Genomic DNA, 27,191 nt, shown 5'->3' on the forward strand with positions numbered 1-27,191 from the left:
TCACGATTGAAAATAAGGTGGAAGAAATAAAGCGATCGGAAAGAGGTGAAACGCCATCGGTCATTGGAAAAGTCTTAGACTACAGTCGGTCAACAATCGGAACAATTTTAATGGAGCATGTGAAAGACCCTGCCCTGATGAAAGCTACAATTATTACTAAGCAACGCAGTGGTTTAATTATTGAAATACGTATGCTTCTCAAGTGTTTTATATGCATAGAAAGGTAAAATATGTACTATATCCTAAGACAAACATTTGACTAATAATACCGGATGTACCTGTTCCGACTTAAAATCTGACTTAAAGATGGATTCAGGAATGGAACTTGTTCGTAACCCGGGGACGGCCTGTACTTTTAAGTCATCTCTAGATTACTTATAATACTTAATACAATGTAAATGCTATGTAAATAGTTATTATACTGTATTGTTTAGGGAATAATGACAAGGAAAAAATAGTCTGTACATGCTCAAACAACGAATGCTGGAGAGAGAACTTCCGGGTTTTCCCGATCCGCGGTTGGTTGAATCCATGGATGCAGAATCTGCAGATAAGGAGGGCTGACTGTAATAGTCTGTATCTTCCCTTTGGACTTAGAGGCAATTTGATGTGGCAGAGCTAAGGCAAGGCAAGGTGAGGTAGCAGGCCCATTGCCAAGAGTGTGAAAGGTTTAACACAGCTGAAACAAAGCCACGGGGTCCAAGCTCCAGAGCATACCGATGCACCTGAACATGGTGTTCGGATGGAGATTTATTGACCAAATTGAGGGCAGCGAAGTTCCGCATATCCAAGCAGCAGAACCCACTGTTCCGACAAAGATTTATGTGCCGGGCCAGGTTGAAAAAGTCAAAGTGGCGAGGAGTGAGCTGATTGAGATCAGTGCTTGAAGCGGCAAAGCATGATGTTTGGATGGAGAGTTAAACACTGGGCCAAATTGAAAAGGTCAAGGTATTGGGGCCTGAGGTGAGGTACAGGCCAATTAAGGTCACTGCACTACAGTGTGTACTTGGCTGTGTGCTGAACTATGGGTCGCAGACTTCAGTTCCGAAAAGCTACTTGCTTGCAGTTACTCTTTGCGTGATTTTTTCTCAATGCACATTGGGTGTTCGACAGTCTTTTATGGGGTATTTTATTTTCTTATGGACATGATGTGTTTTTTATTCTCTGCACATTGAATGTTAGTTTTTTTTTTCATTTATGGGGTTTTGTTTTAGTGTTTCTCTGTTTTGTGGCTTCCTGTTAGGAAATGAATCTCAAGGTTGTATAATGTATACACACTTTGATCATTAATGTATTTTGAACTTTGCACTTAATGGGTTCTAGTATTTGGGCACTGTTAGTGGATCAGTAACCATATATAAGATGTCATGTTTTGATTTAAGTTGAATACAGCAAAATACATAAGGTAATATATTAAATATTACATAGAAATCACTTTTATGTAATTTAACTATGATGCTTCTAAATGAAGCAGGTTTTTCTTTTGGGTGAAGCACTGGCACAGTCGTGCACAATTGCCTTTCATCTGTGAGCCACCTTTGCTTACAGCTGATTCATATGATAAGTAGGAAAGTACCCTTTACAGAGTTGCTTTTATTGATTTGCTCTACTAAGTCTGACTGCTGCTCAATGGCAGAGTTTTGTATGGCAACAAGTTGGGATGATTGAACAGTCATAGAGCAAGCTTTCCCCACAAGGCAGTTAAAGACATTCAGGAATATTTGTATCTATTCAAAAATAGTTAAAATTAAGCAAATAATTTTACAAATTATTTAAAATCGAAAACCCATGGAATATTTAAGAATGTTTTAAAAATATGTTTAATTAAATTAGTTCAAAAAATAGAAATTGTTAGAAATGTAGCAAATCTTGCATTATGTCTTTCCTTGTCTTCATGAAGTTATCACAAATTAATTTTCCATTTCTGAATTCTATGAGGAATCTGAAATTAGTGCACATTCTGGAAACAGCTTGTGAAAAGCAACTAGCATGTTTAAGATTTGTAGACTCACGGGTTTCGTGTTCACTTCGGCAGCACATGTATTAAAATTGGAACGATACAGAGAAGATTAGCATGGCCCCTGCGCAAGGATGACACGCAAATTCGTGAAGCGTTCCATATTTTAGGAAAAAAAATTATACTGTAACCATTGCTTATGTATTCTTTCATGTTCAGTTGAAATGTGTATGTTTGTAATCCCATTATCTATGTATCAATTTTATTTTGTTGATATTAATAATAATAATAAAAAGATTGAAAAAGAAAGATTCACTTGGATTTCCAGAGGGGATGAAGTAACTCATACCAATAGGGAAATCTACTCATAGAGTCAAAGAATGTGGCTAAAGTATTAAATTAATACATTACATTACACTTGTCTTGCAAAGAGAGCTGTTATTATGGGCTGTAAGTGATAGAGGATATTAAAGACTGGCTGCATAATTGCCTTGTTAAGTCAAACGACCATAAGATATAGGAGCAGAAGTAGGCCATTCGGCCCAAGAAGCCTGCTCTGCTATTCAATCATGGGCTGATCCAATACTACTTGTCATCCCCACTCCCCTGCCTTCACCCCATACCCTTTGATGCCCTGGCTAATCAAGAACCTCTCTATCTCTGCCTTAAATACCCAATGACCTGGCCTCCACAGCCTCTCGTGGCAACACATTCCACAGATTTACCACCCTCTGACTGTAATTTCTCTGCATCTCAGTTCTAAAAGGATGTCCTTCAATCCTGAAGTTGTGCCCTCTTGTCCTAGAATCCCCTACCATGGGAAATACCTTAGCGATATCTGATCTGTTCAGGCCTTTTAACATTCGGAATGTTTCTATGAGATCCCCCCTCATTCTCCTGAACTCCAGGGAATACAGCCCAAGAGCTGCCAGACATTCCTCATACAGTAACTCTTTCATTCCTGGAATCATTCTTGTGAATCTTCTCTGAACCCTCTCTAATGTCAGATTATATCTCAAGCTACTGAGAGTAACAGAGAAAATTGCAGACCATATTGTTCCAACCATCTATATTTGCACTGGAAGTGCTTATTGACTGGAAAATTACGAATATTGCACCTCTGCTAAAAAAAGATAGCAAGGGTAAACCCAGTAATTAAAAAACGGTCAGTTTTGGTGGGGGGGTAAATTCTAGAAACAAAAATCAAGGACAAAATTAAGTCTAGATTAAAGGAGAAAAAGGAGCAATAAATAGCAAATTTTCAATTCATGCTAAGTTGCCGAAAGCAGACTGTTATAATGAAATGTTTTTCAGATTGGTTACAAATACACTGTGGAGTTCCCCAAGGATTAGTACTTGGGCTACTGCATTTAGTAATATATTGTAGGGACTCCTTTCACCCAGACAACAAGGGTTAAGTTCACCATGTATGTTACATGTTGCATTGTATGTTATTACGTTTTGGGGGCGGGTTTTTTCGTATATGCTTGTGACATCACAATTTGTTTGCAGTTGGAATAAGGTATATGTTAGAAGTAATTATACTTGTGTTGATTACACAAGTGTAATTACTTCTAACATACGCCAGATTTGAATACATTGAGCAACCCCGGGGCAACCTTTAATAAGATGGGAATATGAGGGATTTTAGTTACTGATAAAAAAGAACCAAAGGTGATGTGAATTTTTTCGTGCGCACAATGAGTGGAGCGTCAGAGGCTTGTTGTAACTGATTAGAGTACAAAGTAGCCTAAAGACCAATGGTTAATAATTGGCTTAAATTCAACTTTGCAGGCATGCTTTGACTGTTCAGCGAAGAATCCTAGCTGGGCGAGTATTTCCTATGGTGTTTTTCTGTGTATTGACTGCTCTGGGACGCATCGATCGCTTGGTGTTCATTTAAGTTTCATCAGGTACTGTAGCTTTCAAGATGAACATAATGCTAAATATATAAAAATGTCTAAGTCTCTTAGGGCTACCTGAGTGTACTAGTGTACAAGTAAAATGCTTTACAGTCAAATATTTGCAAAAAAGGTTGAAAAAATTGTATCTCCTTTATTATTGGTAAAATTTCAGTTATTACTCAAAAGCATTAAAAAACTTGAGTAGGTAACTTTGAAATTTAGTAAATTTTTTCTTAATGTTCTATGCATGAGAATATGGATTTGCACAATTCTGGATAAATATCTGTTGTAATGTTTTTGATACATTTGAGCATAATAGGTGCTTATAATGATAGCATTTTTGAAGTTTCATTTGAAGGTATGCAGGTAATAATGAATTAGAGTTTTGATGGCAGAAGTTGATGTTGAGGAATCAGATTAACTATCAGATATGGGAGCTTATGATTTAGAAATGTAAGAATATTCCTCAACCTCTGAATTTTACATATAAATTAATGGTTCTTTTAAAGGAAACAATGTAATCTATTAGTATTTAACCATATTTTAAATATATTTTGTTTCTATACTGAGCAAACATTTGTGTAAGAGTCAAGAGCAAAGTGTAGAAATATCCCCCTGAGGGAATATTTGAATTATTAGTTATTAAACTGATGGAATTATCAGTTATTAAAAATAGAATATGATTCAATGTCTGAAATAATCTTTTATTATTATTATATGATGAAATCATAGAAGAATATAAAGACCAAAGATGTCAGTAGGATTTAATTATGTGGAACATGATGGCCTAAATTGGGGAAAGCCTGTGGTACAATCTTCCACGCCTGGAATGAAAATCTTCACATAAAACTTGCAACTAGTTTGTTTTGTTCATGGGTGCATTCACTTTTTATTTAATAACAGATTTTTAATCTCTGTATGGATGCGCAGTCTGATAATTTTACATAATAATGTTGCTTTTGTTTTCTAAAATTGGAGAACAGAATGTTTATATTTATAAACTTTCACATAGGAACTCAGTGATCACAGCTGATGATTTTAACAAAGAATGGTGGAAAAGCCATTTCTCAGCAACCTTGAAGTTTTTCCTATTCTGATTGTTCCTGCAGGTCCACTGAATTGGATTCTAATTGGTCCTGGTTTCAACTGAGATGTATGCAAGTTGGTGGAAATGCAAATGCTGTAAGTAAATTCTGCCAGTCGTTCTAATTGGCAATTGGGGTCAATTTAGTGAACTTTTGCAATTTTTTTTATTTTATGAAAAAAGTAACACACAAAATTGTTTAACCTGAAGTGTGTTTTTAATCCCTTTGTAGAGGGAAGAAGTTAATTAAGTAGTGTAGATATAATTATGAGTATTCACAAAAGCAAAAACAAACTGCAGATGGTCAGAATATGAAATAAAAATAAAATCCTGGAAAACTTAGTAGGTCAGGTAACTGCTGTGGAAGTAGGAACAATTAATGTTTTAGTCAATAATGAACATTGATCTGAAATATTCATTTTTTAAGTCTCTGCAGATAATGCCTAACTAGTTTTATTTTTTTTAACTATAAGGAGTCGGACATTATTTGACTAACACATGGAAAACCTCTGGAACTAGATCATCATCAGTTTATGAACGGATTGTATGTTAATTGTGATGGCCAGGTTCTTAAGTTGCATTTCTATGGTCATGCAGTACCACCATCAAATCACACGGAACACAACCAAAACAGCAAAATAGATTGTTGTTCTACAGGGTTCTTTATGCAGTGTTTGAAAATTTTACCGCCCATTAAGGATACATGTCTGAAACACAAGTGATAATTTTGTATGCTGATAGTGTTTCTTGCATGCTTAATTGCATAAACAAATCATGAGAACTAAAATACAAGGTGTGAAAGTACAGTAAATTTTGTTCAGCTGAAGAAGTGTCTTTCATTTTATAACGCTCTAAGCAGTATTCAATCCAATAAGCTTTGAATATTTTTAACTTGCAATACCTTTTGTATTTTCTCAAGCTAAGGAGCATGGCATTAACTTTCAGTGATTCTGCTTTATGTAATTACAAGCTGCAGAAATGCTTGCATGAAAGCTACTAAGTGCTTTGGAAAATAAAGTCTGTACATATCTTGTCCCTTTAACTTCCACTACCTTCAGATTACACGAGGAAGAATAACATTTAATTTCCTTTCAATAGCATGCTTTCTTCTGTCAACATGGTTGCAGCACTAATGACACCAATGCAAAATACAATAGCCGTGCTGCCGTACTTTACAGAGAGAAACTCAGAACACTGGCAGTTGCCACAACAAGAAAATTTGGAACGGAGGTAAGCTTGATAAATGTGATTTTAAGTGTGAGATATTTTTACTAAAGAGTGTTCAAGTATGACCATTCCAGTTAGGATAATTGTTTCACTTAAAAAAAATCTTTTAACAAGTTCCTCATTTTTTTCCTCGTAACAATGTCAGACAAGGTAGAGTGTTTAAATATTGGATTTTCTTAGCAATTTGTAAGCAAGGTTCTTAAAGTACATCAAATTTACACTCAATTGAGTTGACTTTATTTCTTACATCCTTCACATATGTGAGTAAAACCCTTTACATTATGTCTCTGTCTAAATGTACAATTTATAGTAATTTGTAATAAATAGTATGTACAACTGGACAGTCAATATAGCATAGAAATACAATTGTACAGACAGACAGGAAATTGGGTTTCGTTACTGTTGCACCAACCAAGAATAGTGTAGAAATATAGCAATATAAAACCATAAATAATTAAATAATAATAGGTAAATTATGCCAGGTGGAATCAAGTCCAGGACCAGCCTATTGGCTCAGGGTGTCTGACACTCCGAGGGAGGAGTTGTAAAGTTTGATAGCTATAGGCAGGAATGACTTCCTATCTCAGTGGAATGATTCTCTGGCTGAGTGTACTCCTGTGCCTAACCAGTACGTTATGGAGTGGGTGGGAGACATTGTCCAAGATGGCATGCAACTTGGACAGCATCCTCTTTTCAGACACCACCGTCAGAGAGTCCAGTTTCAGCCCCCACAACATCACTGGCTTTACGAATGAGTTTGTTGATTCTATTGGTGTCTGCTACCCTCAGCCTGCTGCCCCAGCACAGAACAGCAAACATGATAGCACTGGCCACCACAGACTCGAATGTCCTCAGCGTCGTCCGGCAGATGTTAAAGGACCTCAGTCTCCTCAGGAAATAGAGACGGCTCTGCCCCTTCTTGTAGACAGCCTCCGTGTTCTTTGACCAGTCCAGTTTATTGTCAATTCGTATCCCCAGGTATTTGTAATCCTCCACCATGTCCACACTGACCCCTTGGATGGAAACGGGGTCACTGGTGCCTTAGCCCTCCTCAGGTCCGCCACCAACTCCTTAGTCTTTTTCATGTTAAGCTGCAGATGATTCTGCTCACGCCATGTGACAAAGTTTCCCACCGTGGCCCTGTACTCCGCCTCATCTCCCTTGCTGATGCATCCAACTATGGCAGAGTCATCAGAAAACATGAAGGTGGCAAGACTCTGTGCAGTAGTTGAAGTCCGAGGTGTAAGGGGTGAAGAGAAAGGGAGACAGGACAGTCCCCTGTGGAGCCCCAGTGCTGCTGACTGCTCTGTATGACACACAGTGTTGCAAGCAAATGAATTAAGCAGTCTGTTGGCCTGGTAAAAGCAGCTGTTCTGGAGCCTGTTGGTTCTGGCTTTAATGCTGCGATACTGTTTCCTGGATGGTAGCGACTGGAACAGTTTGTGGTTGGGGTGACTCAGGTCCCCAGTGATCCTTAGGGCCCTTTTTATGCATCTGTTTCTGTAAGTGTCCTGAATGATGGGAGTTCACATTACAGATGTGCTGGGCTGTCCGCATCACTCTCTGCAGAGTCCTGTGATTGAGGTAAGTACAGTTCCCATATCAGGCAGTGATGCATCCAGTCAGGATGCTCTCAGTTGTGCCCCTGTTGAAAGTCCTTAGGATCTGGGGACTCATGCCAAGCTTCTTCAACCATCTGAGGTGAAAGAGGAGCTGTTGTGCTTTTTTCACCACTCGGCCGGTATGCGTAGATCACATGAGATCCTCGGTGATGTGTATGCTGAGGAAATTAAAGTTGATGTCAATAGGGATTAGCCTGTCTCCAGTCTTCATGTAGTTCACAAACAGCTCCTTTGTTTTTGTGACATTGAGGGAGAGGTTGTTTTCTTGACATCACCGTGTCAGGGTGATGACTTCTTCTCTGTAGGCTGCCTCATTATTATTTGAGATAAAGCCAAACAATGTAAGGTCGTCAGCAAATTTAATTAGCAGACTGGAATTGTGGGTGGTGAACAGTCTTGGGTATACAGAGAGTAAAGGAGGAGGCTGATGTCAAAATAAAGTGGTCTGAGAATAGAGCCTCCAAGAAGTCTCTACAAGTGTTACGAACAACCACTGTATGGACAGCCCATGCACATGAATGAGTGTTAGGGAGAGCACCCCCCCCCCCCCCAAAAAAAAAGTAACTAATTTCAGCATTTGAACTGAGCAGAGATGGGAATGTTGAGCAGACTCACTCTGAATCAGTGAGGCTGGCTGGCGGCCACTCTTTGTTCATTTCTGATTTACATATAGTTCAGGTTATGAACTGTTCTCAGGAACAGAATTCTGTATAACCTGAGGGTTGCCTGTATTTTAATTTGGAGTTAGATGGGCCTTAACACACCTCTAGATTTATACTTCAAATTTTGACAGTATGGTGGAACTTGATTTTATGTTGAGTTAAACTGGCTGCAAATTATGCACTTTAACTATAACTGTGGGTATTTAGAATGTAACGTCTCAGATCACCTGAAAGATGATCAGCTCGTTGTAATTAGTTTTCAGGAATTACAAGTGGTTTCCCTCAATTTAACTTGTTTTTTTTTTCTCTTTTAAGCTAAAATGCTTGTTTATCTTTCAGAATACAATTATTCCAGGCTATTCCATAATAATGTAATCTATCTTTATAGTTGTTGACTTGCCTGCAGTATATTTTAATAATTTTCTGATTTTATTTTAAAATGAATCAGAATGAATTTATGAAGACTGGTTCCTGAACAAGGAAAACTGTCAAAGCTGGAAAATTGGGAGGAAAATGTCATTGTAATTAAGAGTCATGAGGGATTTGAATGTATAATTAATCAAAGTTTCTTTTTCACTTATGTGATTTAGCTGTGGATCGATGATTTTGGAAATCCACCTTTATCTCCTCAGAATAAAGATGAAGATTTCTTTGCCTCACACACTACAGTAAGTTATGTGAAGAGTGGGGGTCTGCACTGAAGGATGCCACATTTTTGAGGTGTTGCCTTTTGAAGATGGCCTTACTGGTGAAGAGGCTAGTGCCCATGATGGAGCTGGCTGAGTTTACAACCATCTGTAGCATGTTTCCGATCCTCTGAAGTGACCCCTTCATACTTACCAGGCAGTGATGCAACCAGTTAGAACGCTCTCCACGGTACATCTGTAGAAATTTGCAAGGATCATACCAAATCTCCTCAAACTTCTAATGATATATAGCCGTTGATGTGCCACCTTCTTAATTGCATCAATGTGTTGGGCCCAGAACAGATCTTGAGATCTATCAATGAATTTGAAATTGCTCACCTTTTCCACTGCTGAGCCTCAATGAGGACTGGCGTGTGTTCCATTGACTTCCCCTTCCTCAAGTCCACAATCAGTTTCTTGGTCTTAATGATGATGAGTGCAAGGTTGTTGTTGCAACACATTCAACCTGCTGATCTATTTCATTCCTGTACATTTCCTCATCACCATCGATTCTCAAGATAATAGTATTCCATTGGCAAACTTGTAGATGGCATTTGCACTGTACCTAGCCACACAGTGGGTGGAGAGAGTTTAGAGCAGTGGGCTGAGCACATATCCTTAAGATTCACACAGTCCATAAGACAAGCAAAGTCAGTGTCTTCTCATGGCAACACCTGTTGCATTAAGGCCCTAATTACACTCAATTGTATCTAATGTGTAGGTCGTACTTGCTTTCCCAATACCATGCCCCTGAAACAGACCTTCCATCGTGGCAAGAGGTTACTAGATGGTCAGAGGAAAAGATTCAGAACTGTCCTCAAGATGTCTTTGGAGAAAAAATGTGGCATCCCTTGGGAATCTCAGGCCATTACTGCTCAAAATGGAGAAGGAACTTCTCAGGAGGCATGGAGAAACTTGATGGAATTGGTGATCACCCAGAAGCCAAGACTAATTAGCAGAAGTTCCGCACCATCTCCTAAACTGTATAAACCTTCAACCCCATCACGCACCTCTTCCCCACTGAGGCAGAATCTCTGGCTTCAGCCACTCACAGGCCTCTTAAAGAAACAAGCCACTTTAGACCCTGAGGTACTACCTAAGAAGAAGAGTTGATATGTAGATTGACCTGATCAAGATTTATTCAATGCTTCTGTTCCTTCATTTCCAAAACAAATCAATTTTCCACCTTGTTTACAATTCTTCTTAGATTAACACCTTGGGTTCACTTTAATGTAAGTTTTGAGTATCTTGAAGCCAGATAAATGCAAGCAAATATATAAATATGTATAAATAAGATCTTAAAATGAGAATTGCCTGAATGAGTTATTTATGACAAATTATTTGGCTTCCTATAATAGATTTTCATGAGCACTTTGTGTTTAATTCCAGTCAGCCAGTGTTAAGTCATCAGATCAGATCATTGACTCCACCCTTTCAGAATTGAGCTCTTCTGAAAAAACACAGCAGGCAGACAACAATGGTAAGGTTTGGATTTGTCTTTTGGCAAAGTTGGAGATAATGAATCAGTGGCTTTAGTCTCTTTAAAATGTGAAAATAATTCTGTACTGAGACCAATTTATAGGGTCCTTTCTGCTCTTCTGGCTAGGTTAGTGAAATCAGTTAAATCTGTTTCCTTTTGGTTATGTATGGCCTTAGTACTTATTTGTTAAATTTGCCTGTTGAGCCAACAAGTTTCTAAAACATTAATCTTCACCTTCAGTGCATTTGGTGTGACTATCCTTTTAAGCTGGACAAAAGAGCTTATCACCCAGAAAACACAAAGTTCAAAATAAAAATAGATAAAAGAGGTTACATTTTTAATAATATTTTGATAACCCATGACATCCTATTATCACAGAAGCAAATAAATCCTATTGTGTTTGTTATAACATTGAACTGGTCCTGTTTCTCCTTTCTTGACCTTGAATTAGTCCTCTTGAAATTCAGTCAAGATCATGAATGTACTTTGTGTAACCTATGGTGATCGATCAGAATGTCACCACCAGTGATACGTAGTGAAGAAAATCCCCCAGAAAGAACTCTATTTTAATGTTTTTTTTATATTTCTGATGGTGAAGATTAGTGTGTTATGAAAATTTAGTTGTATTGGTTCTTATGCACTTAAGAACTGTAAGACAATATCAAGGTTAAGAATTGACTGTTTAAAAATCATCTGTATAAATGAGTTACTATGTTTTACATTGATGAAAATTTGTTCTGGCAATGAATTTCAACCATAGTGAATTTACATTTCTACTCATGGAGTCTTAAGAATGATCTAAGTACAGCGCCTATAAAAAAGCACTCGCCCCACCCCTTGGAAATTTTCATGTTTTATTGTTTTACAACATTGAATCACAGTGGATTTAATTTGGCTTTTTTTCCATGTCACTGAATATCCCTTGGAGTGCAATTACTGTAAGTCATCAAGAAATGGAAAGAATATGGCACAGCTATAAATCTGCCTAGAGCAGACCGTCCTCAAAAACTGAGTGCAAGAAGGAGACTAGTGAGAGAGGTCACCAAGAGATCTAGACAATTCTGGATGAGTTTCAAGCTTCAATGGCTGAGATGGGAGAGACTGTGACTATTGCCTCGGTGTTTCACCAGTCGCAGCTTTACGGGAGAGTGGCAAAGATGAAGCCACTGTTGAAAAAAATTCTTAAGAATTCTTCGCTTTAGTTTGCCAGAAAGCATGTGGGAGACTCTGAAGTCAGATGGAAGAAGGTTCAATGGTCTGTTGAGACCAAAATTGATCTTTTTGGCCATCAAACTAAACGCTATATTTGGCATAAGCCAAACACTGCACATCATAACTGTGAAGCATAGTGGTGGCTGCATCATGCTGTGGGGATGCTTCACTGCAACAATCCCTGGAAGGTTTGTGAAGTTTGAGGGTAAAATAAATGCAGCAAAGTACAGGGAAATCCTGGAGAAAAACCTGATGTAGTCTTCAAGAGTACTGCGACTTAGGAGAAGATTTATTTTCCAGCAAGACAATGACCCAAGTATAAAGCCAAAGGTACACAGGACTGGCTTAAAAACAACAAAGTTAGTGAGCTGGAGTGGCGGAGTCAGAGTCCAGATCTCAATCCAATTGAGGATTTGTGGCTGCACATGAAAAGGGCTATTTACATACGATCCCCATGCAATCGGACAGAGCTCAAGCAGTTCTATAAAGAAGAATGCGGGAAAAATTTCAGTGTCCAGAAGTGCAAAGCTGATAAAGACCTATCCACACAGACTCAAGGCTGTAATTGCAGCTAAAGGTGTAGCTCCTAAATACTGACTTGATGGGATGAATACTTACGCAATCAATTATTTTGTGTTGTATATTTGTAATTAATTTAGATCACTTTGTAGAGATCTATTTTCACTTCGACACAAAAGAGTCTTTTCTGTTGATCAATGTCAAAAAAAAGCCAAATTAAATCCACTGTTATTCGATGTTGTAAAACAATAAAATCTGAAAACTTCTGGGGGTGGGGTGAATGTTTTTATAGACACTGTAACTATAAAAATGCAGATACAGATTACTGTTCAATTTCAGATGTTGGAGTTGTTACATGTTATTGGCATAATGGTTGTAAATTTTAAATATGACTTTGAATCTGCATATGTTACTAGCTATGGAATTTAGTTTTCCTACTCTTTAGCGAGTTAAAGTTCACGCATTTCTTGATGAGCTTTTTTGATAGCTAAAATGCCTAATTTTACACAAAACCTTTTGTTTATATGGGAAAATATCATACTTGAACTTTGAGTAGAAAGTGAAAATGTTGGAACCCAATCTCAAAAAGTAGTTGTTCTATAGCCATTTAGTAGCTATGAACCACGAAAATGTGATTGTTAATGAATGCTTTCTTTTAAAGGTGAGCCAGAGCATGGGCCAAATGTTGATTGCCTCAGCGTGTCTCCTAAGGAAGCATTAGGTACCTTGTTTAGCTTTAGCGTTACTGTACTTTTTCAGTGTATTCTTGTGCAGGTAATTTGTGTAGCTCTTTAGATTTGTATACTTTTTAAAGTAATGTTAAAAATGTATTTGAAAAGCTTCAATTAAGTGTATTTATTGATAATTTATCAAGTGTGCAGTATTCTTAAATGCCAAATATCTTCTGATACATAAAAGATATCCTTTCAGAAAATTAGCTAACATCTCTACAATTTGTGGATTTCAGAAGAAATTTTTTTCTCTATTGTAGATTTTCCAAGGCAAGTATAGTGAGCAAACATGAGGTGGAGTATGGCCATTGTGCCTGCATACCACAAATTCAGCTTACCATCTTTTTTCTAATAGTCAAAACTGAAAAGTATAGTAGAAATGCTAGACAATGGTGTACAGCTGTTAGGACTGCTATTAGAAATTGATATTCAATACCATTTCCTTTTATCCCCTCAAAGCTTAATTAACCAAAGAAGTATCCTTTGGGGATTTAAAAAAAAGTGCTCATGAAAAATAGAATAAATTTATGGAAAAACAAAACTAAATTTTTGCCTATATCAGGTTTAGTTAACTTTTTACATTTCTATGACTGATGCAAACCTTCAAGCCACAAAACATTTGGATGGCACTCCACATGTTTTTCTCTTGTTTATTTTCTTAGCAGTCTAGTTCTGAATATTTGTTTGCGTGCCCAAAGCATTTTGCTATGAAAGTTAAAGTGAAAATGTACTCAATATGGTAAAAAACAAAAGCTAAACTGAAATAGAGATGATTTCTTGGAATATGATTAAAATAGTGAACCTTGAAATGGGGAGAAAAAATGTTTCCAAGTTTAAAACAACTGACCTTCCTACTAATACCTTTATTCAATGTATGACTTTCTTGGGTGGAGATACTTAAAGAAGGTTGTAAAAATTGGGTTTTTCTTTTGGTCTCAAAACATTAACAACATCTTGGAAAAGTTTGTTTTACTCTCAGACTTGCTGAATTTGTTTATGTTTAATATATCTTGTCTAAAGAGTAATTTAAAGTTTTTGATACTGAAAAATGCAATATTTTAGAGTGTATGGTACATAGTAGTGTGAGGAAAAGAAATATTTTTGGCTGTTACTCAGAAATTCTCATTTGTTTTTCCCTATTTTAGCTGACTCAATGAGTTTAGTTTCTGCAGGAGTCACACCTAACAAAGGTGACTGTTAAGGTGTTTGTGATCTACCAATGGGTACTTCGAATTTCTGAACCAAAGTGCACAGATGAACTTGGGCACAATTCCACGAATTGGGAGAGAACAGCTTCTTAACTCCTCAAAGACTTAATGCTTTAAATAAACTTGTTTTCATTGTTTATCAATATTTTTAGAAAAAAGTTAAGATCAACTGATTATTTTAACACTTTCCAGCTTGCATGTTCTTGTGCTAGTCACTTCAACCATTGCATATGATTTTATTTGGGTGTTGGAAGGTCACCTACTCACTTCTTTCCTTTTTGAAATTCTCTCTCCCTCTCTTTCTTATTATGGTTGTAATCGCTTACCTTGTCATTGCTCCCTTTTGTCAGCCATTCTGTTGTCCCTTCCCCATCTTCACCATTAAATACCTTTGTGTGTGCCTTGTGTCTGTTTAGACTGCAAATACTATTCCAAAATCTTTCATATTGAACATTATTTAATCCCATGCTTCCACCAGAAAGGAAAAACTAATATTCATCTACAAATATAGTTTTACTCTCATATGTTTGTTCCTACTAGTCTTTAGATTATTTAATTAAATACCTTAACTCATCCTTCTATTTCTCTTAATTCATTTACAAAAGCATAAGGCACATGAAAGGTCTCTTGTCTTTGTAAGCTGAGCTATTATGAGTGGCTGGAAAGGGTTAATTTAATTCTTTTGCATCGTTTTATCTTCCCATTAAACTAACTGGTGAAATGCTTATTTTAATTTTTATCTATAATTTTGCACTTCTTATGGCTAAGGGCACTCTCCAATTCACACTGTGCTGCCATTGCTTGCATATAGAGCTTTTAAAGAGAGCAAAATACTTTTATTATCAAATTTATAGTTTATTAGTAACGTGGGCCTGTAAATCTGTAATTGTACCTTGAGCATTGTCTTATCATACAATATAGTTGCTATTGCATGAAAATGCATTTAAATCATATATGATAAATGTATTTGGCCTAACATTCATGAGAAATGCTGTGTGAATAGAAAAACATAATAATTTGTGATTTGGATTTGTTGACAGATGTCAAGTCCTCTATCATAACCAAAAAGAAGTCTTCTGCAACAAAGAAAATGGTGTGTATTTCAAGTTACTCCTTTTGTATAGTTTTAGCTTTAATTGGATTTGAGATCAGTACTTGAAAAGAACTTGAACTTTGCAGTTATTTTGAGGTTGAAACTGTCAGCATTTGGTGTTGTTAAACAGTACCTCTACACAGCCAGTTAACCGTGGAAATCTAGAAGTACACGAAGATGAATGTTGAACAATGACTGAGACAGAGTACTGAACTGCAAGTTTCCTGTAGAAGCCATTGTGAATTTTTTTTACAACTTTAGTTTTGGTAATGCATTTAAATAATTCATGTTTTAATTTGTGATTGTGTTGTGTTAACTGTGAACAATTAATTTTCTAGGCAATTCCTTAGCATTGTGTTTGATTTACTTCCATTCTGTTTCGTGGTTTCTTGCAATGGTGATTGAGGCTAAAATGGAAACTGCACATGTTTTAACTAATGTGGCGAATGAATGACTGGTGGTTGTGTAGTTTGTGAGGAGGTCCATTGCATGCTCTTGGCTTCTGTGTGCTCCCAATATATAGCTTCGACCTTCTTAACTTGATTCAGAATGTTCTTTCTTTGATTTAAGAAAAAGCAAAGGGTTGCTGTATTCTTCAAGGAAGCTTTGAGCACATCCTTGATTCTCCTGTGTTGTCCACCTGGTAATTTTCCTGTGGCAGAGCTCAGAAATGAGAATCTGGGGAACAGCATGTGAACTGTCTGGGTTGCCTAACTTGCCTGACTGAGTGTAACTGAGGCTGCAATACGGGGGGATGTTGGCCTGGGAAATCACACGGACATTGATCTGCTTTTCCTTCCAGTGAACTTGGAAGATTTTTCAGAGCTAACTTCAATGCTATTTTGTGTGCTCTAAGGTGCCTGCTGTACAGATCACAGAACCATTTCGAAAAGGGGGGGGGGGGGGGGGGAATCACAACTGCCTGATCGATCATTTATTTTGTTCTAGATCTAAGGTCATGATTTTCAAATAGCTTTTTGCTCAGTTAACCAAAATTTGAAGGTGATGTTGAATTTCTACTTTCACTAAGATATGCCTCCCGTTATATGTGAAGAAATCCACATTTCCATGGCTCTCCTGTACATGTATAGAGCAGTGTAGTGCAGAAGGCCTCTGTTTTACAGTTATTGAGTGAAAGGCCCATCCTTTTCTATATTTCAGTGAAAAGCATCAATAACAGCCTGGAGCTCAGCTTTAGGGGGTGTACAAATACTGAGCATCAACAGTGATTAATTGGCAGCCCCAATTTTATTGTCATACTAACAATAGAATTTTGTGTATTATTTGAATTTGAATCCACTCAATTACATGTGTAATTGATTTTAAATTAATGTTAATTCAAAATAAACAATTAAAAGCTGTAAACTTCTATGTGTACAGTTGAAAAGCTATAGAATTGTGCAGTAAAGGAACATGCCCTTAGACCCACTATATCAGCATTTTGTCTCGAGCCTTTTTATACCCTGGCAATTCGTGCGGATCTATCAATTTGTTAAATGATGTGAGAGTACCAACCTTCACCTCAGATTCTTTCTGCCTCTACATGAAAACAAGCTCTTACTCCTTGCCTTAAACCTATGTCCTCTAATGTTAGTCATTTCTACTGTGGGGGAAAAGTTTCATCTACCCTAGATAGGCCTGTCATAATCTTGTATCCCTCAGTCAGCTTCTTCCCCTCAGTTCCTCAATTCCGAGTAAACAAACCCAATCTATCCAATTCCAAAGGAGATTAAAACTCTCCATTCTATGTAAAATCATGGTGGATCTTATTTGCACTTCTCCAACGCAATCCATCTCTTTCCTGATGTCTAACACTCAGAAGTGTACACAGTACTTCAGTTGCAGCCTCACTAATGTTTTATAAAGTTATACCATAACACCCCTCATTATTAATGAAGGCAAGAGCCTCGTGTGCTTTATCTAGAAAAGGGAGATCAGTAATTAGATCTTTATGGGTAGCTGAGCCTGAATCATCATCAATTGTTATCATTTAGAGGCTAATTTCAAAATTTCACGTTATTTTACTTAGAATTCATATTCAAAAAGCTACATCATTAGCTTTGACAAAACTACCAACTACATGTGCATCTTACAAAGAAAAAAATTCTCATTACATTTTCTGTATCAGGATCCTAATTTATTCTGGAATTTGGAGCTTTCAAAAAATATTACAGAAAATATGAAATTTAGTGTTGGAATCTTCTGAATTGCATTTATTGTCATCTGCCAGTCTGCACATTTGTCTCACCAGCTTTTAATCTTTAATTGATCTCTGTTGCCTCTTTCTTGGGATTAGACTTTTATTTAGAATTGAATAGAAAAAAAACATTGAATATAATTTAATATTTTAAAATATTATCCACTGCAATATCAGTAATGCAAACAAGCATTTAATATATACCCATTGCTATTTAGTGTATATTTGTTCACTGACGTTAGTGTTCCTAATTTAGGTAAGTTTTAATTCTTCTCGGCTTTCTGTCACTATGAAAGGAGCTGGATCAATTGAGGGTAAATCCTTTGTTTCGTTTTCTCATTTCCAGGATAGTACTTGAATGCATTAAACACATTGCTATCTCAAACTCCTATTATTTAAATTAATTCAATGGGAGTGAACTTGACAGAAAGAAAGGAAGAGGTTTAATTGTGTATGGTGCTCCTAATTGTACTTTTTTCCCTCTGATTTGAACAGCTGGGTGCTAAGAAGGCTGGTTTAGGTGCGCAAAAAGTAACGAGTCACAGCTTCAATGAAATAGATAAACAGGCTCAGGCTGCAGATCGAATGAAAGAACAAGAAGATTTGAATAACAAGAAAAAGCTTGAGATGGATGAATCTGTGTATGTAAAGTTAGAATTTGCTTTTCATGTTCAATTTCTATCATAATACAAGTTACTCAACAATATGTTTAATGTTTGAAATCAAAATCAACATGGCTTTCTTATTAAACTGTTTTTTTTTAGCATAAATGGTTAATGACTGTCCTTTAGCTCATGCAATTGAATATTTAGTTCAATACATAAGATGGTTATTGTGGTTCTTTGCGTTTGAACCACTGTACTTTCTATACCAGCTACTGTGCACTTTCTATTTATACAGCCAGAGATTACTGAATGCTATGACTAGAAAAGAAATTTGCTTGAAGTTATAGTATTGTTTGATACAAGCTTGAACTTTTAAGGGTTAGTTCTGGTTCCATAGTGAAGAAGGATCCTCTCTGTCCACTCTATCTAGGCCTTTCAATATTCAGTAGATGAATCATCTTCAGAGAATGATGCCATCAAGATATTTTTTAAAAACTGTTTATTATGAAATAGGCCTTTCCAGACTTTCAAGCTGTGCCACCCAGCAATCCCAGACTTAATCCCAGCCTAATCACGGGACAATTTACAATGACCAGTTAACCTACCGACCAGTACATCTTTGGACTCTGGGTGGAAACTGGAGCACCCAGAGAAAACCAACGCAGTCATGGGGAGAATGTACAAACACTTCACAGGCAGCGACAGGAATTGAACACCGGTTGCCTGTACTGAAGAGTGTTGTGCTAGCCACTATTCTACCACACTGCCCCACAGATCACTTACTGGACCACTTCTGTTTTGATGAGTTATTCATTGAAATTGTTATCCTTAATAACCTAGGACAGCTTATTATTTCAGTTTAGAAACTTTTGAGTGCAAGTGCAGATGGAGTAATTTGTTTTCCTGCACCCTTCACATGAAGTTGTCTTGAAGGAATCATAAGGCCATAAAACACAACAACAACATATTAAGCCATCTGGCCCATTAGGTCTGATCTGCCATTCAGTCATGGCTGATTCAATTTTCTTCTCATCCCCATTCTCATGCCTTTTCTCTGTAACTTTTGACATCTTACTATTCAAGAACCTATCAACCTCTGCTTTAATGATGCCCAATGACTTGGCCTCCATGGTTGTCTGGCAGTGAATTTCATAGATTCACCTCCTTCCGGCTGAAGAAATTCCTCCTCATCTCGTTCTTTGATCTCATCTTGGGATTATTACCTGTACCACATGACAGTGAGAATAGGAATAGAATGAGGTGGAGGATAAACGTGTGGCTGAGGGATTGGAGCAGGGGACAGGGATTCAGATTTCTGGACCATTGGGACCTCTTTTGGGGCAGGTGTGACCTGTATAAAAAGGACAGGTTGCACTTGAATGCCAGGGGGACCAATATCCTGGCGGGGAGGTTTGCTAAGGCTACTACTGGGGAGAGTTTAAAACAGAATTGTTGGGGGTGGGAACTGAACTCAAGAGACTGGGGAAGAGGCAGCTGACTCACAAATAGGGAAAGCTTGCAGACAGTGCAGAAGGGAGGATAGGCAGGTGATAGGGAAGGGACGCGCTCAGACTGAAGGTTTGAGATGTGTCTATTTTAACGCAAGGAGTGTTGTGAACAAAGCGAATGAGCTTACAGCATGGATCAGTACTTGGAGATATGATGTGGTGGCCATTACAGGGACTTGGATGGCTCAAGGATAGGAATGGTTACTTCAAGTTCCGGGTTTCAGATATTTCAGAAAGGACAGGGAGGGAGGCAAAAGAGGTGGGGACGGGGCACTGTTGATCAGAGATAGGCTGCAGAAAAGTCAGACGCCATGGAGGGATTGTCTACTGAGTCTCTGTGGGTGGAGGTTAGGAAAAGGAAGGGGTAAATAACTTTAAAGGGGTTTTTTTTTATAGGCTGCTCCATAATAACAGGAATATCGAGGAGCAGATAGGGAAACAGATCCTGGAAAGGTGTCATAATAAGAGTTGTCGTGATGGGAGATTTTAATTTCCCAAAATTTAATTGGCATCTCCCTAGAGCAAATGGTTTAGATGGAGTAGGGTTTGTTAGGTGTGTTCCAGAAGGGTTCTTGACACGATATGTAGATAAGCCTACAAGAGGAGAGGCTGCATTTGATTCTTGTATTGGGAAATGAACCTGGTCGGGTGTCAGATCTCAGTGGGAGAGCATTTTGGATACAGTGATCATAATTCTATCTCCTTTACAATAGCATTGGAGAGAGATAGGAACAGACAAGTTAGAAAAGTGTTTAATTAGAGTAAGGGGAATTATGAGGCTATCACACAGGAAATTGGAGGCTTGAATTGGAACGGATGCACTCGGAAAAGTATGGAAGAAATGTAGCAAATGTTCAGGGGATATTTGTGTGGAGTTCTGTATAGGTACATTCCAATGAAACAGGGAAGTTGTGGTAGGATACAGGAACCGTGGTGTACAAAGGCTGTGATAAATCTAGTCAAGAAGAAAAGAAAAGCTTACAGAAGGTTCAGAGAGTTAGTTAATGTTAGCAATCTAGAAGGTTATAAGGCTAATAAGAAGGAGCTTAAGAAGGAAATTAGGAGAGCCAGAAGGGGCCATGAAAAGGCCTTGGCGGGCAGGATTAAGGATAACACCAAGGCATTCTACAAGTATGTGAAGAGCAAGAGGATAAAATGTGAAAGAATAGGACCTATTAAGTGTGACAGTGGGAAAGTATGTATAGATCTGGAGGAAATAGCAGAGGTACTTAATGAATACTTCAGTATTCACTATGGAAAGGGAACTTGGTGATTGTAGTGATGACGTAGCAGACTGAAAAGCTTGAGCATGTAGATATTAAGAAAGGATGTACTAGAGCTTTTGGAAAGCATCGTTGGATAAGTCGCCAGGATTGGATGGGATGTACCCCAGGCTACTGTGGGAGGCAAGGGAGGAGATTGCTGAGCCTCTGGCGATGATCTTTGCATCATCAATGGGGATGGGAGAGGTTCCGAAGGATTGGAGGGTTGCGGATGTTGTTCCTTTATTCAAGAAAGGGAGTAGAGATAGCCCAGGAAATTATAGACCAGTGAGTCTTACCTCAGTCTTACCTAAGTTGATGGAAAAGATCCTGAGAGGCAGGACTTATGAACATTTGGAGAGGTATAATATGATTAGGAATAGTCAGCATGGCTTTGCCAAGGGCAGGTCGTGCCTTACGAGCCTGATTGAATTTTTTGAGGATGTGACTAAACACATTGATGAAAGAAGAGCAGTAGATGTAGTGTATATGGATTTCAGCAAGGCATTTGATAAGGTACACCATGCAAGGCTTATTGGGAAAGTAAGGAGGCATGGGATCCAAGGGGACATTGCTTTGTGATCCAGAACTGGCTTGCCCAGAGAAGGCAAAGAGTGGTTGTAGACGGATCATATTCTGCATGGAGGTCGGTGACCAGTGGAGTGTCTAGGGATCTGTTCTGGGACCCCTACTCTTCATGATTTTTATAAATGAACGGGATGAGGAAGTGGAGGGATGGGTTAGTAAGTTTGCTGATGACAACGGTTGGAGATGTTGAAATAGTGTGGAGGGCTGTCAGAGGTTACAGCGGGACATTGATAGGATGCAAAACTGGACTGAGAAGTGGCAGACGGAGTTCAACCCAGATAAGTGTGAAGTGGTTCATTTTGGTAGATCAAATGTGATGGCAGAATATAGTACTAATGGTAAGACTCTTGGCAGTGTGGAGGATCAGAGGGATACGAGTCCATAGGATGCTCAAAGAATCTGTGCCGGTTGATTCTGTGGTTAAGAAGGCATACGGTGTATTGGCCTTCATCAATCATGGAATTGTATTTAGGAGCCGAGAGGTAATGTTACAGGTATATAGGACCCTGATCAGACCCTACTTGGTGTACTGTGCTCAGTTCTGGTCGCCTCACTATAGGAAAGATGTGGAAGCCCTAGAAAAGGTGCAGAGGAGATTTACAAGGATATTGCTTGGATTGAGGAGCATGCCTTATGAAAATAGGTTGAGTGAATTTGGCCTTTTCTCCTTGGAGTGACGGAGGATGAGAGGTGACCTGATAGAAGTGTATAAGATGATGAGAGGCATTGATCGTGTAGATAGTCAGAGGCTTTTTCCCAGGGCTGAAATGGTTGCCACAAGAGGACACAGGTTTAAGGTGCTGGGAAGTAGGTACAGAGGAGATATCAGGGGTAAGCTTTTTACTCAAAGAGTGGTGAGTGTGTGGAATGGGCTGCCTGCAATGGTAGTGGAGGCAGATACGATAGAGTCTTTTAAGAGACTTTTGGATAGGTACATGGAGCTTAGAAAAATAGAAGGCTATAGGTAAGCCTAGTAATTTCTAAGGTAGAGTCCTGTTCGGTACAACTTTGTACCAGAACTGAAGGGCCTGTATTGTGCTGTAGGTTTTCTATGTTTCTATGTTCTTAAGGGATGTCATTGTATTCTGCAGCTGTGATCTCTGGTCCTAAACACTCTCACGTTTGAAAGCATCCTGTCCACGTCCATTTTATCTAGGCCTTTCAATATTCAGTAGGTGGATCATCTTCAGAGAATGGTGGCTGACTTTGTTGGCAGCCATATAGACCATTCCTTGGACAGGGAATGACTTCCTGTTATAGATGTGAAAAGGCATGGATCTAGTTGCTTAGGTTTATTCTGAGGAATTCCTGTCTGACTAAATCATTCTGCAAACTTCACCACCTCCCCCTCCGCCCCCCCCACCCTGTTGATGGCTTGAGTTGGTGAACAGAACAAAATTGGGAATGGTGATGGAACATTTTGAAACACTGACTAAATGTTACAATTTTCTGGCTATCTGTTTGTTTGTCTAATTTGTGGGACAGCACACCTGATACTGGTACATCCCCAGAGATTAGGTTGAATTTGCATGATAATCATGGCTTAATATTGTTTTGTCCTAACCTGGTACCTGTGATAAAATTGAGAAATCAGGTTTGTTTTCCTTGTATTATTTTATGTTATCATTGATACAACTTAATGGCTTGGTAGGTCATTTCAACAAACAATTAAAAATCAACCATGTTACAATAGCTTTCCTTCCATAAGGAGATCTGTCATTGTGATAGCTTTTAAGGCATTCTGGTTGTTCCACATCAGGATTATTGATCAACTTTTTTTTCCATCCTGGGTTTATTTAATTAACTGAATGTTAAACCTCCTAACTGCATTGTTTTGATTTAAACAACTGAGTTTGGATTATTGGTTAGACCAATTGGCTTGTCTAGTGATATAATTTCATCACTATATCACGTATTTGCCTATATTATGGCACTAAATTAGCATTCATTTTCACATTTTAAAATTATATTTGTAAGTTTTGTTTTAGTAATAAACTGGACTTTTAACTGCATAATTAATTTGTTACTTTAAAAGAGAGTAAATAGTAAGTGAAAGAATTTTGCATTTCAGAGTTTCGTCTCTTCGTCTGGCATACCAAGACTTGGAAATACAAAGAAAGAAGGAAGAAGAGAAGATGAAGCGAATGGAAGGCAGAAAGAAGGAACAAGCAGAACGATTGGGCATGGGATTCAGCAGTAGAACGTGAGGACCCTGCAATGCAATATAGCATATGGGGGGGGGGGGTATGTGGAAATGTTTGGCCAAGTATACAGAACATGTGGGCATAACTGAAAAACAGAACTTCGATTGTGTGGAAAATTTAGTCATAAACCAGCAAAAGTAATACGGTGATCACACCTGCTTGTTTGAATCTCTCTTGCTGTGTACATTCCCAGAGTGGTTTAAAGAGACACTTGAGATTGGTAAGAATCAAAATGATGAGCAAGATAATCTTTTATTTAGAAATATCTTTAATTATTGCCTTGGTCACAACAGTCTTTGTACAAAACAGAATTGGGAATGGTGATGGAACATTTTGAAACATTTTCTCACAGTACTGAGTGGAAAGTTTACTGTGAAATTATTTTGTTAGTATGGTGAAGCAGGCCTTTCAATCATCATTTTTGATTCTTCCAGTTTTAACTTTTTGTGCTCTGTGTGGTGCATGTTTAAAGTTTCCATTATTTTATAAATGTACCTGTCACACATTCATTCCAGCTTTATTCCACATAGACCTTTACACTGATATTTATGATGAAAACTTATAACTATGTTGTATTTACCATATATAAAAGTGCAGTATAATAATTTGCTTCTGTAGGTATTGGAAATTATAAGAATCTCACTTTTGTTCCTCACAGTAACTCAGCCTGAACTGCAGTGCGTGTTTGACTGAATGCTCACCCTTCTTGTGTTTGACTGCATTGTTCATTGCTATAATTGACAAACGTTTATACATGCTACCTAACATTTTAGGCTCTTATGTTAAATGTGGAATTTAATGAAGAGTTATTTATAATGTATCTAATTAACCTTAATAGCTTTCATAAGCTTGAGGAATGACACCTCATTTTTCGTTTGCAAGATTCAATATTGAACTTTCCCACTTGTTCTTTCAGATGGTTCAATTTAATATCAAAGAATGTATTCAATATACAACTGGAAATGTTCACTCTTCGCAGACATTCACATAACAGGAAAAAACCCAAAGAATGAATGACAGAAAACGTTAGAACTCCAGAGCCCCTTCCCCCTCCTCCCACAGACAAGCAACTGCCAAAGTAACAGCCCTTCCCTCCACTTGCCCCAGTAAAAGTATCAATCTATTCACTGTGCAAGCAACAGCAAAGCTCCCAAGGAGACCATGATCAAAAACTACTGTCCATTCCACTGCACGCCGTTTTGATGGTTACAATCTTCCATGTCACTTCTCCAAGCCCCCCAACTTGAGGACCAACAGTTTCATATCTGAACCTTGGTCTTTACTTTTTTAAGTGTGAATTGAATCCAAGTAGAATTTCACATCCCACTGACATTCTGCTTTTATGTGCTTTTATTTCTTTTAGTGGAGTTTCCCATTCTGTGTTATCAGATATGCAAACTATAGAACAAGAGACTCCAACTATTGCTAAATCATCCAGGAGAAAATATGATGATGATGATGAACCAACATTTACTACTTCTCGTTCCAGGTAAGTGAAGCTTCATATTTTATTTTGTATTTCTGTAGAGAAGGAGGCCTTTCAGTCCCTGGTGTCTATGCTGGAACATAAAGCAATCCCATCCCCCCTCTAGTTTTCCCTGTATCCTGTTCCCCCACATTCTACCAGTTAACTGCATACTAGAGGTAATTAACAGTGGTTAATTTACCTTTTTGGGCAGAGGGGTGAAGATATGTCTCTATCAGAGGAGGTGTATGGCGCTCCTTTCCTCCGCTGGCCTGCATATCTGCATATCATCCTTGGGCACCTGCTTAGCGCCCCCCCCCCCCCCCAATCAGGGACACATGAAACCATGGGAGCAGGTGGTGGATGGCCATATGAGCAGCTGATGCATATCACAAGCTGTGGTTATGCTACCACTGACACCAGGCAGACAGTCTCTGAAGAGTATGGATAACGGCTGGGGCCACCCTTCTTGTAAAGACATTGCCCTGAAGAAGGCAATGGCAAACCATTACATAGAAAAAAATGTCCAAGAACAATCATGGTGAAAGAAAGACCATGATCAACCATGTCATACAACACGGCACATAACAAATGAATGAATTAACCTTGTAGCCAGCACTTGTTTGAGATATGGGATGAAACCAGAGCTCAGAGGGGGTTGGGGGAGTCACACTGTCATAGATAATGTTCAAGAATAAGAGGTCAGCATTTAGCACAGATTCCTGCAGGTTGAGACCACAGCTCAATTTGCTGCACCACTGTGCAGTTTGACTCTGAAGTTGTTACAGTATGGGGTAAAATTCTTCGGGAGAACCAAAAGGATGAAGTTTAAAAACAAAACAAAAAATTGCAAATGCTGGAAATCTGAAATTAGAAAAATAGACCATTAGGGTCTTGGCCTGAAATGCTGATTTTGTTTCTTGTTCCACAAAGGCTGTTGCACTTGATGGGTATTTCCAGTGTTTTTCTGTTTTTATTTATGATGTATTTCAGAGTAAGGCCTGTCAATAATGTGGATCAATTAAACTCTCTTTTGGGCATTAATTGCTGTTAATGGCACTTACTCTTAGAGTGGCATTGTTGTAAACTAGAAAGTGTTATCTAGTGCAAGGCACCTGACACAGGAAGTAAGCTAAAGAAGAAGAAAGTGATGGTGCTCAGAAGAGAAACATTAAAAGGTCATTTACATAACTCACTGAGGATAACGCTATTAGTTTCATGCAATTTTTGACAGTCAGCTTGTACCTTTCTAAAACTCAGTACCGGTTTTAATACTGTAATATCGCCAATATGCTGCCAGTGGGTATGTTAGTTGATACTCTTGGTATTACTGGATTCTGACTGGACTTGATACCTTAATCTAATTCCTCTTAAAACAATAAATGCATTTTCTTGATAAAAGATTGGAATGTGATTAAATTCTAGCTAAAATAATTTGTACTCAATTGGGAAGTTTTGATGAATACTATCTAATCTGTTCCAGCGCCACAGAGGTCAATATCCCCCAAATCTAAATTTGCTTCTCACTTCTCAGATGTTGCCTGTTGAGTATTTAAAGCACTGTATGCTTTAATTCAGTTTACCAGCATTTTTGTTATTTTGTTTTTGTATTGAATCTGCAGCAACAGTTAGGTGCTGAAGCCTTTTGGAAAATTATTCTTATTACAGCAAATTGTGCTTGTAGAGGTTTGTAGAGTGACTGTTGTTTTCCATCACTGTCTCATCCACCAGTAGAAATAACCAGTTGGATCATCATGGATCATCTGCTGTCTAATCTTACTGTCCATAAAGCCAAAATAATGACCATCCCTTTGCCTCCATGGTTGTTGTTCAAACCTCTGAGTTCTTCTAGCAGTTTATTTTTTGTTCATAAAGCCTTCCTATATGCAAGAACGTCACCTAGATACAGAAAGCTGACCACGTCAACTGTCCATAGCCAGCAAGACAGAATAGGCTATGTTAAATAGATCTCAGTGG

At 38.1% G+C, this 27,191-nt stretch overlaps 1 protein-coding gene and 1 non-coding gene across 5 annotated transcripts in view; both read left to right on the forward strand.

Moving 5' to 3' along the window:
- Positions 1–27,191, forward strand: part of arfgap2 (ADP-ribosylation factor GTPase activating protein 2) — a 59,656-nt gene that overhangs the window by 19,178 nt on the left and 13,287 nt on the right. For 3 of the 4 annotated variants that reach the window (XM_059978096.1, XM_059978098.1, XM_059978095.1), the window contains exons 2-12: positions 3,752–3,870; positions 4,971–5,043; positions 6,044–6,175; positions 9,047–9,124; positions 10,532–10,622; positions 13,015–13,074; positions 14,230–14,274; positions 15,333–15,385; positions 18,078–18,223; positions 23,617–23,748; positions 25,113–25,238. In XM_059978096.1, the coding sequence (XP_059834079.1) occupies positions 3,752–3,870; positions 4,971–5,043; positions 6,044–6,175; positions 9,047–9,124; positions 10,532–10,622; positions 13,015–13,074; positions 14,230–14,274; positions 15,333–15,385; positions 18,078–18,223; positions 23,617–23,748; positions 25,113–25,238 (1,055 nt within the window). The remainder of the gene's footprint in view (positions 1–3,751; positions 3,871–4,970; positions 5,044–6,043; positions 6,176–9,046; positions 9,125–10,531; positions 10,623–13,014; positions 13,075–14,229; positions 14,275–15,332; positions 15,386–18,077; positions 18,224–23,616; positions 23,749–25,112; positions 25,239–27,191) is intronic. The other variant, XM_059978097.1, reaches the window with a different exon arrangement.
- Positions 2,020–2,126, forward strand: LOC132398761 (U6 spliceosomal RNA). The gene has a single exon (XR_009513790.1). It is a non-coding gene; the product is annotated as a U6 spliceosomal RNA (small nuclear RNA).

Source organism: Hypanus sabinus, chromosome 8 (genome assembly GCF_030144855.1).
Source record: "Hypanus sabinus isolate sHypSab1 chromosome 8, sHypSab1.hap1, whole genome shotgun sequence".
In the NCBI taxonomy this organism is placed as follows: Eukaryota; Metazoa; Chordata; class Chondrichthyes; order Myliobatiformes; family Dasyatidae; genus Hypanus; species Hypanus sabinus.